The 14,725-nt window shown below is 40.4% G+C and overlaps 1 protein-coding gene across 1 annotated transcript in view; it reads left to right on the top strand.

Moving 5' to 3' along the window:
* atxn3 (ataxin 3) overlaps positions 1-7,673 on the top strand; it is a 39,742-nt gene extending 32,069 nt beyond the window's left edge. The window contains exons 10-11 of the mRNA XM_020533649.2: positions 2,363-2,436; positions 4,254-7,673. Coding sequence (XP_020389238.1) covers positions 2,363-2,436; positions 4,254-4,345 — 166 coding nt within the window. The 3' untranslated portion in view covers positions 4,346-7,673. The remainder of the gene's footprint in view (positions 1-2,362; positions 2,437-4,253) is intronic.
* Positions 7,674-14,725: the final 7,052 nt, after the last annotated feature.

Here is a 14,725-nt window from a genome sequence, read left to right as displayed (position 1 = left end):
ACCCTTCTTTTCTGAAGAAGGGTCTAGGCCCGAAACGTCAGCCTTCCTGCTCCTCTGATGCTGCTTGGCCTGCTGTGTTCATCCAGCTCTACACCTTGTTATCTCAAAGTAAATGATACGTTGTGTCTCTGTTCTCACTGAAGAAGAACAAGAAACCTCCCAGAAGTAGAGATCCAAGTGACTAGGGAGAATGAGAAATTGAAGGAAATTAGAATTAGTAAGAAGGTTGTATTAACGGTATTACTAAGGTAGAAAGTTGATAAGTCCCCAAGAACTGATAGTGTACAACTCAGAATATTGAGGGAGATGTCTATATAGAGATAATCAATACATTGGTAATTATGTTCCTAAATTCTAGAGATTCTGGAATTATTCCTGCAGATTTAAAGTTTGCAAATATCACCTAACCCTCCTTGAGAACGGAGCAAAGGGAAAAACAGTAAACTATAGACCTGTCGAGTCGTGCCATTTCATGTCCAATTCCCAACCCTCCATATTCCTTATACTTCATCTTCTAACATAATTATCCACCTCCATTTTCACTTCTTAATTTACTTCGACTTTTTTTGGCTTCACCCTTCACACAGTTCCTCTGTGTTAAGAAATGTTTGCAGATCTTACTTTCAGTCAACTTTGTCTGATTTCAAATATATAATTATAAATTCCCTTTAGTATTTTAAATTTTTCAATTTTATAAGCTCTTAACTTCCTCATTGTTCAAAAATAGTGTCCATTGCCTTCTCTCTCATTGTTAAGTCCTTCACTCCAGTATCATCCTGTGAATTGTTGTTGGGTTTTGTTCCAGGTTAGTTTATCTTAAGGTGTTGTGCCAAATACTGGCCACATTCTTCCATATGAAGCCTAACCAATGCAATAATACTTAATAACTTTGACATTTTACACCTTTTGTCATGAAGTTTGGCATTCCCTTGGGCCTTTTAATCACTTTTGCACTTGCCAGCTTGATTTAATGACTTCTGTACCTGCATTCCTAAATCTCCTTATTCGTCTATTCTTGCCATGATTACATTCTTAGCTGCAACGTAGCCAAACTGTTGCACTACACCGACAGCAATGGCATCTCAGACAAGACCTGGACATCATTCAGGCTTGGGCTAAGAAGTGGCAAGTAACATTCACCAGGCAGTGGCCAGGCACCATCTCCAAAAAGGGAGAATATAACTAACTGTTCCTTTGATGTTCAATGGCACCATTAACAAAGAATATCCCATCATCAGTACCCTGGGGGTTTACTATTGACCAGAACATTAACTGGACCAGACATATACTATTGTAACTTCAAGAGCACCATCTGCAAATTCCCCTCTAAATCGCACATCATCCCAACTTTAAACCGTATCAGTATCCCTTCACTGTTCCTGTGTGAAAAATCCCAGAACACTCTCCCTATGGACTAAAGCGGTTCAAGAAATCAGCTCGGCACTATATTACCATCAATACGTGCATACCATGAAGGAACATAACAAAAATAAGTAACATATATGAAAGTTTTAATTACTGTCCACATAGAATAGAATAGAATATCCTTTATTGTCACGTGTACTCCATTGTAGAAGTACAGAGAAAAGCTTTTACAATGTTTGCCTCTTATGGTGCCATCTTAGGTACATTACATAATTGCATTACTTTATAGAGTTTAAAAAATAAGTTAGAAACAAGACATTATTAAAGGATTGACATTACAGTCAGGTAAAAAATTTCAAATAAACATTACATTATAGCAGCTCAGCACAGGGCCTCCACACATGGTCTGGCACCCCGCGCCAGATTCCAATCCAACAAAACAGCCGACTCCCGCTCTGCTCCAAGTCTCTAGTCCACTTTGTACTGGCACTCAGCTGCTCCAAGGTAAGTTCTAGGACTGAGGGTGTTTTTGTACTGTGAACCCATATTGCTTTGGAACTAATCCTGACCACTAATAGAGCACGGGAGATGGTTGTTTCATCAGTATGACTTCAATAGAATCCAGTTACCTTGAATAAGTTGACTGTAGTAACTGAGTGCATGCAGTAAATTAAAATCCCTGTGCAAAAAGAAGCAATATTCTCCAGTATCCTGATCAAAAGACAAAACTCTTCTTATAGCCTAGACCTGCAGTGTTCTGATGTAAAATAGATACTGATCTTCAAATAAGTCATGACATTCCTTAAAAATATCCTTAAGTTCTTAAACCCTTTTTTGGAGTTCAGTGGTTAACTTGCAAGATGTAGTATATTTAAAATTTTAGTTAGTGTTGTTCACAATTAGCTTAACTTCATAGAAATGCCAGACCGTATACAAAAGAAGCAGTGAGAGTAGTCACTAGGTAATTATATAATGCTTACATTTTTGTTCCCACCAGAAAGCAGCGAGTACAATCAGAAGTTTCAGATCAACCAGAAAAAAAAAGCTGTTCAACGCTGAAGACAAATTCAGGTAAAATTCCTGATCTGTTCATCCTGTTGAATTGACAACACAGTGTAAAATACTTTGTTATATCCCATTTAACTATTAAGCTTCACTTTTTGTAAAGCCTGTAATCACTCAATAAAATCCCGAATATAAGAATTATATCATAAGCAATTCCTGAGTCGCCGAGATATGAGTTACCTATAGACACACAGTGGCAAGCGTTTTTTAAAAATTTGTCCATTGGATGAAGCCATCTAAGGCTACGCTGACATTTATAGGTCATCCCTAATGCCGTGGGAAAAGTGATGGAGTTCTACCTTCTTAAACCACTGCAGACCTTGGGATACAGGGACACCCAGAGTTCTGTAGGAAGGGAGTTTACCGACAGGGAGGAATGGGGATCTACTTCCAGGTCACAATTGTGTGTGGCTTGGAAGGGAACTTGCAGGTGGTGGCATTCCAAGGCACGGACTGTCCTTGTCCTTCTTGGTGATAGAGTAACGAGTGGCGAAGGTGTTGTCTAAGGAACCTTGCTGAGTTGCTGCAGTGCATCATCGAGATGGTAAGTACTGTTGCCATTGCATGCCATGGCAAAGGGAGTGAATATTGAAGGTGATGGATGGGTTGCTGATCAATCAGGCTGCTTCATCCAAGATGATGTCAAGCTTCATGACTGTTGTTGGAGCTGCACTCATCCAAGTAAATAGATGATGGAAAGGCACTGGGGAGACAGGAGACACAGGAATCCCAACCTCTGACTTGCTCTTGTCACCACAGTGTTTATATGGCTGATCTAGTTAAATTTCTGGACAATGGAAACTGCTGGGATATTGTACGATTCCGCAATGGTAATGCATTGAACATTAAAGGGAGATGATTAGATCTTGTTGGAGGTAGCCATTGTCTAGCACTTGCGTTGCACAAATGTTGCTTGCCACATATCAGCTCAAGCTTGGATGTTGCTGAACACGAATATGGACTATTTCAGTATCCGACAGAATTAAATAAGTTTCAGGATACTAATGACATTCTTCACATTAAGGATACCCATCATTGTGTTGTGTGGCACGATCACTGTGCTAAAGTTTCAAACATATCTAGCAGGTCAAAACTGTACCACCGATGAGGCACTGTGGACCATCAGTAGCAGTAAAATTTATTCAGCTACCTCATAGCCAACCATATACTCAACTCTACCATTATTATCAAAGCAGCAGATTAATCTTGGTGTAATGAAGAGTGCAGTAGGGCATGCCAGGAGCAGTGTGAGACATACATAAATATGAGGTAAAGCTACAATACAGAACTCCTTGCATGCCAAACAACAGAAGCAGCATGCAATAGAAGGTGTAAGCATTCTCACAATCAAATAGTAGTTGCATAATGTTCAGCACAATTGACAACAACTCAGATACTAAAGCAATCTATGGCCATATGCAGCAAGAGCTGGACAACATCCAAACTTGGCTGATAAGTGGCAAGTAACCTTTGTAAAACACAAGAACCAGTCAATGTCCATATCCAAAAAGATAGAATGTAACCATTGGCCCTTGGCATTCAATGGCATTACCATCACTGAATTCTTCCAGTACTAATATTCTACGCTTACCATTGACCAGAAACTGAACTGGACTATCCACATTAATACTGTATTTGCAAGAGTAAGGCTAGGAATTTTGGAGTGATTAACTTGTCACCTAATTCCCCAAAGCTTATTCACCATCTACAAGGAACAAATCAGGTAAGTGATGGAATACTGTCTGCTTGCCTGGATCAGTGCAGCTCTGTTCATTGGTCCTAAATATTTATTAGGCTATGATCTTTTTTACCCCAACATGCAGCTGACATGACTGAACAAGAACTGCCTCAAGCAGATGTGCTGAAGTTGTTAGAAGCTGGTGCCACTGATGATTCAAAAGGGGAAGGAAGTTAATATGAAAATGAATGTACCAGCAATAACTGTATTCCCATTGTTGTTCTGCATGTACTGCATTCCACCTGTATTTCAGCCACAAAGATATGTATGTTTTTAGAGAGAGAAAAAGACTATGTTCACTCTTTATGCAAAGAATGTTTGTGGTTGTCTTATGGGATAATCTGTAGTTAAAAGAAAATACAAGATTTCCTGTTTCTGAACTTCAGTAATAGCACCTTATCTTCTGAAAAGCCCTCCTCATGCACAGTCTAATTAAGCAAATTACAGGGAAGAAATTCAAGATTTCATACCCAATTTTAAAAAAAACATGTTTTTGGTATCTTCTGATCTACCAATGATGGGACCTAAGAAGGCAAATACTGAAGTGTTTACTTTTTGAAAACATACTTTAATCTTCTTAACTACAGCCTATATTCAAATCAGGTTCACTTTAAACTTTGAATGCGTCCAGAGAGATGATATGCAACAAGCACTGGAGCTTTGTGGCATTTGTGACGCTTGAAAGTTTGTAGAGCTGTTTTTATCATTGAATTTTGACCTTGTCTTGGTGTTTAATTGTTCTAACACAAAGTTCCTGTTACATTGAATGTATAGTGCAGAGTCATGCAGATTTTTTTTGAAGTCTTTAGTACTTGAACCTGTTCATTTCACTTTGAGAAGATGTATAAAATGGAGTTCCAAGAATTAGGGAAACCTACACTTGAGTAGTGTGCGGTGTGAGGTCAGCTTGATCTTTTAAAGCAGAATGTGGGTTCATATCATAATTTTCACTGGGAAATGTAAAGGAACAAATGCTAGCTGTATGTACTTTACTGATAGTATGCTGTAATCCTGATTGCATAATATAAACACAGTCAAAACTGCTGTGTGTTGAGATTTTTTTTGTTGCTTACACTACATAGTAATGTCTGTATGAAGTTCATGTGTTCATGTGGCCAAGATAAAACAGGATAACCTGTTGCAGTCTGTGTCCTTTCCTTGGCATGCTTTAAAAGTCTTAACCTTCAGATGAAAGTGGTTATCTGTCCATAACTCAAACATAGGCCTTCTGAGTATTACTGTAATTCCTGCAACTTAGTAGCTATAGTATAGGACTGAAGAGTCAGGGTTCCAAGCCTGCTCTGGCAGATTTTAAAGTTTCATTCAATAAGTCAGATAATAAGTGAGAATGAAGAATGTTAGATAGGGTGAATAGCCAAGGTCTTTTCCCTAGGGTGGAGGAGTCCAAAACTAGAGGACATATGTTTAAAGTGAGAAGGGAAAAATTTAAATAGGATCTGAGGGGTAACTTATTCATGCAGAGGGTGGTAATTGTATGGAACGAGCTGCCAGAGGAAGTGATGGAGGCTGGTACAATTACAGCATTTAAGAGGCATCTCGATGGGTATATGAATAGTAAGGGTTTAGAGGGAAATGGACTGAATGCTCGCAAATGGAACTAGGTCAGATTGGGATGCCTGGTTGGCATGGATGAGTTGGACCAAAGGGTCTTTTCCTGTGCTATATGACTGTATAACTGACCATGACATTGCTGTCATTAAAAAAAAAGTCGTCCATTAATGTAATTTTGGGTAATCAAACTACCTTCCTCCAGTGCTAGGCTCTTACTACCTTCAAGGCTAGGAGGGTGAGTAATAAATGCAGGCTTATCTTTGCTGCCCATACCCAAGAACATATGTTAACTTGTTAAATACATTATTTTTAATTTAGTACAAATTTGAGGAAAGAATGACAGCATTTTTATTGTGTTCCTTCATTTCTCTCTTTGCTCAAACATTTTGACTTAAGTATGACAAAAAAAGAGATTTTTTTGCCCAATCATTGTCTTATACTCATCAGGACAATTCACAAGTGTACCCATTCAAAAGGAAAACTAACATTTATACAGCAGGCAAGGAGAGTGCTGATGCATTGGTAACTGGACTGTAATTGGTAGAGGCATTGGCATAAGGCATGCTCTTATTAATTTTGTGACAGCCATTCGCTCTACTGTCTTGACCAATGCCCTGCCCTGAGTCAACCTCCCTGGCTTAAAAATTAGTATTCTTGCAAAACGTCCTGGTGAGTGTAAGATGAAAACCTGTGACAAAATGTGGCATTTTTTGTGAAATACTCAACTTCGGTACTACCAAACTATTTTCACTTAACCTGGACGACCATTTTGCAGCTCTTAGCAACCGTTCAGCACCATAGTTTGAATGGTATTCTTCACACATACATCTAAACAGTGCATGTTGGCAGGCTATTCTAACATGGGGGGAAGGGATGCTGAGGCAAGGTGGCAGTGTGAAATCATAGCTGACTGAAATATCTGCATTAAAAGAAACACACCTTTGAACAGAAATCTATGATTAGGCTCAGGAGGGACCACCTCCTTTTGCTGTCTTCAGTTATCTAACTTGGAAACACTGAGACCAATTTGATCAGTTGACTCATCTCAATTTAGATGGCAAAGACCAGGATTGGAATGTCAAAACTTCCTCCTTTATGCTGGAGTGCCACATCTTGCAGTTCCTTTGACTGTTGGGTCACCAGGAAGATTAGTACTTTCACTTCAAGCAAGAGACAAATTTGTCAGACAATTCTGTAAAATAATGTCTTGACTAGATTCAGTCCTTGGACTGAGAAGAGTAGCCTGATCTCAGCTGGTTTGACAGTGGGCACAGTCATTGATCTCCGAGTACCTAAAGTATTAGAAGGAAAAAGCAAGCCAATTCCAACCTGGTGTCTGGCAAAACAGCCTGTTGGTGCTCAAGTGTCACTGCTTATGGGAACAATAGATTCTTATGTAAGGAATGAGAAGGTGACTGATGCCTGTGGGACCTTAACTCAGTTATAGTTAATGCTTTCAAGAGAGGAAAGCATTGAGTAGAAAATGAAAACCAGACCTTGTCTCTGTTTGCAACTCCATACATTTTTAACAATGTTGCCTCTAACCTATAGCATAATTTGAAACTACAATAGTCTTTGGTATTTTATTTTTTAGAAAAAGTTGTGGCAGTGTTTTAAATATTTCCTATAACTGTTGCAATACTCTTACGTTGTATTTACTTAAGTGTGAATTTTATATTCCTCTCTTAAAACTTGTCTGCAGAAATAATATCGCATTTGAACTCAGCTTCTTTAAAATAGTAAAGAACTTTGTAAGAAAGGAGAGTCGCTTACTATCTTGTTTCACTTTACCAAGGAGGCAGATGACGTAAAATATGACTAATTGTGCTTTGCAATGTTTTTTGCGTGTGCACACTGGAGATAAGATGTGTTGGTCTCTAAAATAGTATCCATGTCACTGTGTATCAAATAAAGTTGCATTTTTGGAACTGAACATGTGTGTTTTATTTGATGTTACATAAAGAACTGAATCATTCATTTTCTATTCAGTCAGGAAGTGAGATGACGTGATGAACTGATAAGCACTTCCAGCATATACACATGCATGTCCTGGTTAAACGCTCACTTCTGTCTTTTGTAGATACTGAATCATTTGAATCTTAGCTGTCTGGAGTACTGAGACAATTTGTAAAAGCTGTAAATAGAATTAGGTAACAGAAAACCGAGAAATCCAGATTTTAAACATAAGCAAAACAACGGAATATTGAATAAAGTTGGAAGTGCTTGAAAAACGTTTTCACTCACTAACTTTTTCAACAATCACAATACAATTGTGCAGATCCTAAAACTTTACATAGTATTTAATTTCATTAAATTATTCGTATAATTTAAACACATCAATAAAAAAAACTAACTACAATGAGGTGTTATAGAACATAGAACAGTACAGCACAGTACAGGCCCTTCGGCCCACAATGTTTTGCCGAACTTTTACCCTAATCCTAAGGTCTATCTAACCTCCACCCCTATCTTATACTATCATCCATATGCCTATCTAATAGCCGCTTAAATGCCCCTAATGAGGCCGACTCCACTACCCTCTCCGGCAATGCATTCCACGCCCCGACCACTCTCTGAGTAAAGAACCTACCTCTGACGTCGCCCCTATGTCTACCTCCACTCACTTTAAAACTATGCCCCCTCATAATAGCTACCTCCACCCTAGGAAAAAGTCTCTGGCTGTCCACTCTATCTATACCTCTGATCATTTTGTACACCTAAATTATATCTTGTGATCATTATATAACGCTGAACATTTGCAGTCATTTGTGTTTATAAGTTCTTTTTTAAAATATCTTTTGCAGTCTCAAAGATGTCTGATAATTTTCTGCATGTTATTCATTCAACAGTTTACTAGATATTCTTAATCCAAACATTTTAATTTGTATAGAACCTTTTAATGTAATAAAACATGCCAGAATGCACTGTGACAATATTATAAAAGAAAACATGACACTAAAAAGGGGTATCGGGTCAGATCACCAAAGGCTTTGTCAAAGAGGTAGGTTTTAAGGAGAAAAATGACACAGAAAGGGAGGGTACTTCAGAGCTTGATGGCATAGTCACCAATGGTGGAAAAATTAAAATCAGGAACGATGAAGGCACCAGAATTAGATGAGTGTAGAGATCTTAAAGAGTTGTGGAGCTAGAAGAAATAAGGACATAGGAAAGGATGAGGCCATGGATAGGTTTGAAAACAAGGATGACAATCTTAAGATTAACGTGTATGAACTGGAGTTAATGAGCACCAAAATAATAGGGGAACAGACTTGGTATGATCAATCAGCCCAGAACATCCCAAGATAGTTTTTTTTTTGTAAATTTATGGGATGTGGGTGTCGCTAGCTAGGCTAACATTTATTGCCCATCCCTAGTTGCCCTCAAGAAGGTTGTGGTAAGCTGCTTTTTTGAATTGCTGCAGACTGTTTAGTATAGGTAGTCCCAGAATGCTGTTAGGGAAGGAATTACAGGATATTGACCCAGCAACAGTAAAAAAATCAGTGATACATTGCCAAGTCAGGATGGTGAGTGTCTTGGAGGGGAACTTGCAGGTGGTGGTGTTCCCATGGTTCTGCTGCCCTTGTCCTCCTGAATGGTAGTGTTTGTGGATATGGAAGCGTGGATATGGAAGCCAAGCTATTCCAGTATAGCTACAACAATGATAAAAATTGCCCAGGTAAGCCCTGTACATAAAAAGTAAACAAATATACACACTAATTACTGCCCCATAAGTCCATTCTTGATCATCATCAGTAAGGTGTTGGAACGTACTCCCAAGCAACATTTGTTCAGCACTAACCTGCTCACTGATGCTCAGTCTGGGTTCTGCCAGAGCTACTCAGTTCCTGACTTCATTACAGCTTTGGTTCAACTATTAACAAAAGAGCCGAATTCCAGAGATGAGATTGATGGCCAAGGCTTCAGTTGACTGACTATGGTATCAAGGACTGTTACATAAACATCTCATACAATGATTATTGCCTAGGGCTGCAAAATTAAAATTGTTTGAAACATCAGAGACTTTATTTTGGATATGTGGCTGAGAATGACCTGTGTGATAATCCTGCCATCCTCTGCAACATGTGAACTGGATGAATTTATCTTACAAGATTCATTTAAATATATTTATTGGACTTCTAGCTGAACCCAATCAGATCCACTAACTAACACAGAGTCATAGAGATATACAGCACAGAAACAGACCCTTTGGTCCAACTCATCCATGTTGACTAGATATCCTAAATAAATCTAGTCCCATTTGGCCCAAATCCCTCTAAACCCTTCCTATTCATATACTCATTCAGATGCCTTTTAAATGCTGTAATTGTACCAACCTCCACCACTTCTTCCGGCAGCTCATTCTATACAAGCATTAAACTCTCTCTGAAAATGTTGCCCCTTATGTCCCTTTTAAATCTTTCCCCTCACCTTAAACCTATGCCCTCCAGTTGCAGACTCGCCCATCCTAGGAAAAAGATCTTGTCTATCCATCCTATCCATGCTGCTCATGTTTTCATAAACCTCCATAAGGTCACCCCTCAGCCTCCAACACTTCAGGGAAAATAGCTCCAGTCTATTCAGCTTCTTCCTATAGCTCAAACCTTCCAACTCTGGGAACAGCCTTGTAAATCTTTTCCGAACCCTTGCAAGTTTCACAACATCCTATAACAGGGAGACCAGAATTGCATGCAGTATTCCAATAATTGCCTAACCAATGTCTTGTACAGGCGGAACATGAGCTCCCATCTCCTATACTCAAGGCACTGACCAATAAAGGCAGACATATCAAATGCCTTCTTCACTATCCTGTCTACCTGGGACTCCACTTTCAAGGAACTATGAACCTGCATCCCAATGTCTCTTTGCTCAGCAACAATCCTCAGGACCTTACCTGTAAGTGGATAAGTCCTGCCCTGATTTGCCTTTCCAAAATGCAGCACTCACATTTGTCTACGTTAAACTCCATCTGCCACTCCTCGGCCCATTGGCCCACCTAATCAAGATCCTGTTGTACTCTGAGGTAACCTTCTTTGCTCTCCACTACACCACCAACTTTGGTGTTATCTGCAAACTTACTAACCACACCTCCTATGTTCACATCCAAATCATTTATATAAATGTCAAAAAGCAGTGGACCCAGCACCGACCCTTATCGCACACCACTGGTCACAGGCCTCCAGTCTGAAAAGCAACCCTTCACCACCACCCTCTGCCAGTTCTGTATGCAAATAGCTAGTTCTCCCTCTATTCCGTGTGATCTAACCTTGCTAACCAGTCTACCATGAGAAATCTTGTGAAACACCTTCCTGAAGTCTGTATAGATCACGTCCACTGCTCTGCCCTCATCATAATCCTCTTCATTACTTCTTCAAAAGGCTCGATCAAGTTAGTGAGACATGATTTTCTACGCACAAAACCATGTTGACTATCCCTAATCAGTCTTTGCTTTTCCAAATACGTGTAAATCCTATCCTTCAGGATTTCCTCCAACAAATTGCCCACCATTGATGTCTATAATCAATGATGTCTATAATTCCCTGGCTTTTCCTTACTGCCTTTCTTAAGGAGTGGCACCACATTAGCCAACCTTCAGTCTTCCAGCACCTCACCTGTGGCTATTGATGATACAAATATCTCAGCAAGGGGCCCAGCAATCACTTCCCTAGCTTCTCACAGAGTTCCAGGATACACCTGATCAGGTCCCAGATATTTATCTAACTTTATGCATTGTAAGATGTCCAGCACCTCCTCCTCTGTAATATGGACATTTTTCAAGATCTCACTATTTATTTCCCCACATTCTCCACCTTCCATATCCTTCTCCACAGTAAACACTGATGCAAAATACTCGGTTAGTATCTTCCCCATCTCCTGCGGTTCCAACATAGGCAGCCTTGCTGATCTTTAAGAGGCTCTATTCTCTCCCTAGTTATTCTTTTGTCCTTAACGTAATTGTAGAATCCCTATTTGCCAAAGCTATCTCATGTCCCCTTTTTGCCCTCTTGATTTCACTCTTGAGTAAACTCATCAGGAACAAATGCATGGAATTTCTGGTAATAGCAAGTCACTGCTGCCCAGAATCTTTCGGTAAAGATCCCTGGCACAAGAGTAAGGTAAGGTATGCTCTTAAGAATGATCTCATAGGGATTACTGTGCTTGGCACAGGAGGACATAACCTTTTGTTGCAAGACTGAGATCAGTATACCAGCTTCAAATTGAAGGAAATTCTAAAAGTGTTAAATTGTCCAATTGAGCCACTGCAGCTTCTACTAGGTTTAGTCTATCATACACTGGCCACTGCTCATGTTGTGAAGCCTCAAGCCTCATCCTGTGAAGCTCCAATACTTTTACAGACAGTGGCCAGGGAAAGAATAGGGATGTTTTAGCATGAGAGCCAACGGTGTCAGCAGAACCGTTGCCCTATTTACGCCCGGTTAATCTTGCTTCTACATGCTGCAGTAGGCTGTCAACACAGACACTGATTCATGTACATCTTGTATGGACATGTAGTTAAGCATCATGCTGACACACATTCAGGGTTACATTGAGACTCAAACAGATGTAAAGAAAAACTGATAACATTTATGCAAATATGATTCTTTCTATACAGTGTGATGCCTCTACGCTACATAATGCCATGTAAAGATATTTTTCTTTCTTTCTTTGCCTCCCACTGCATCTCAGCATTGTCCCAGGCTCTGCAGCCGAGGTAGAGAACATCTGCTCAGCAGTGGAGTCAGTTAGCCTTGGAAGATTCGTCAGGTAACACTGGGAGTTGTGCCTGGATGGCCCAGACATGCTGAGGGTTTTCATGCCAGATGTAAGTGGACCCTCCTCAGCTTGAACTTTCCAAGAGTCAGCGGGGGGACAGTCAGGGTGGAGGTGAAGGTGGAGTGTTCTGAGTGATTTCTGAGAGGCCTTTGTATGTGATTCCTCCTCCAGCTGGTTGCATCTTGGCATCACCTCTTTGTGAAGAAATGTAAATTGGAATGCCCAACTCACTCCATCACACACTATGCCTTCAGTCATAAGAATCAATAGACATGATGATAAAGTGCAGGTATGTGCATGTTTCCAGCAGATCCTGAGGGTGCTGGACCTGACTCTATCACAGCTCTCCAACATGTCCATGCAGCCAGCTGCATGCTTGAGACATTCCTGAAGGCTCTGGGCTAGGAGGGCAATTGCTGTCCACAGGAGCTTTCTGCTCCTGAAGTGGGGCCTTCGAGCCGAATAGAAATTGTGGGGTTAAATTGATTCTTGGACATTAAGCTTACGAAGTTCAAAATCAACAAAGCAACTTTATAGCAGACATGTGAGTCACACGGTCTGTTTCAGTTAACAATATTGCAAACACATCTCCTGAGGATATCCTGCTGGATGATTGGTGCTTGGCAGCCACTTTGATCCTGCAAGTCTGTTCTGGACAGTCACTCAGTGCTGATGTTAGTTCTACAGTGAAACCAATACATTCCATCAAGGTGAGGCATTCCAGGCTCCTGAGCTAATCTTTATGTAAAAGGTTTTCTGTCTTTCTGTGGGAGGGGTGAATGAATGTTGTCTGGAGCCACTGGGTGTGATGATGGCCTCCTCCATTTTTAATTAGATTATATGATATTGGCTATCTTGTGTAATTTTTGTTACGTCCTCTTGATATTATCAGTCCTGTTTAGGTGGCACTGTGATTGGAATAAAATTAGAATAGTATAAAAACGGCTTGAAATGGCTATTGTTGAAGACGTCGCCTGATTGTCTTCTCATTGGTGTAAAACAAAGGCTGCTTGACATTTGAATGAATTAGAATTAGGTTTATGGTCACATGTACTTAAGTACAAAGTACAGGTGTACAGTGAAATGTGTACAATGTTGCCACATAAGGTGCCTTCTTAGGTACAAAGTACCTAGGTACTAAAATAGATTATGTAAAAAATAGAGAAATAAAGATAAAAGATAAATGTTCTACATGACAGTTCTTCACAGTATGGATTAGGAAGATAAAAAAAAGGTTAAAAGATAAACGTTACAGTCCATCTACAGCCTGCAGTCTCTCCACAGTGGGCTTTCCTCGTATGGTCTCGCTCACCCTGCACTTCGGGGCTTGAGATCTGCGACAGGCTGACTGCACCAGGGCCCAGTCTGCTGGCAAACCCCTCTGGGTCCCCAACCTGCTGGCCGCTCTGCTCCAGCTAGCCGACCACTGGCCATCTCACTCCACACTGGCCCACCAACCACTAACCATCCCGCTACGCCTTGGCTCATGAAAGACCCTGTGTTGAGTGTTTGTTAAAATGCTCCACGATAAACTGTTCTTCTTTATGCATTTAGATGATGTCCCTGATTGTCAACCCCACTGGGTCCTCTCTTGCCTGGGGTTGAGCAGGTATCTGGTTTCTGGCAGTCCTCCAACTGCCAGCAGCCGAGGATGCTTCTTCCTCAGCCAGCTAGGGAGCTGTTGCAGTGAGGTGCTCACCAGATTGTGCTCTCATACTTTCTAAACATGGCACTCACACCAAGATGTCAGTGTCTGAGCTGGCAAGAGTTGCAGGAGGCAGCCTTGATAATGCCTACTGATGCCTGAGACTTCATCGTCAGAGATTGAGGAGGTAGCTTTTGGTAGATCAATCCTTTTCTCCTTTGGAGCTGCGAACATCCGCTGGTAACTGGAGGACACCAGGAAGAGAAGGGGTTGCAGCCAATGGTTAGAAGTGGTGTGTAATGAATGACATTGACAACGGGGTTACTGTGAGAGTTGCAGTGAAATAAAGAGTGGTCCTTACTCAATTGATTGGACATGGTGCCATCACCATAGGAGTTGTCCCTGGGTATACATAAGGTGAATTCCAGGTGTGTTTTCCCTAGGGTGGGGGTTTTCAAGACTAGGGGGCATATTTTTAAGATGAGAAGAGAAAGATTTAAAAAAGAATTGACAGACTTTTTTTTACACCGAAAATGATTCATATGTGGAATAAATTTCCAGAGGAAGTG

Source organism: Rhincodon typus, chromosome 8 (genome assembly GCF_021869965.1).
Source record: "Rhincodon typus isolate 14 chromosome 8, sRhiTyp1.1, whole genome shotgun sequence".
Classification (NCBI taxonomy): Eukaryota; Metazoa; Chordata; class Chondrichthyes; order Orectolobiformes; family Rhincodontidae; genus Rhincodon; species Rhincodon typus.
Note: the sequence above shows the minus strand (reverse complement) of the source record. Positions and strands in the feature narration are given on the sequence as shown.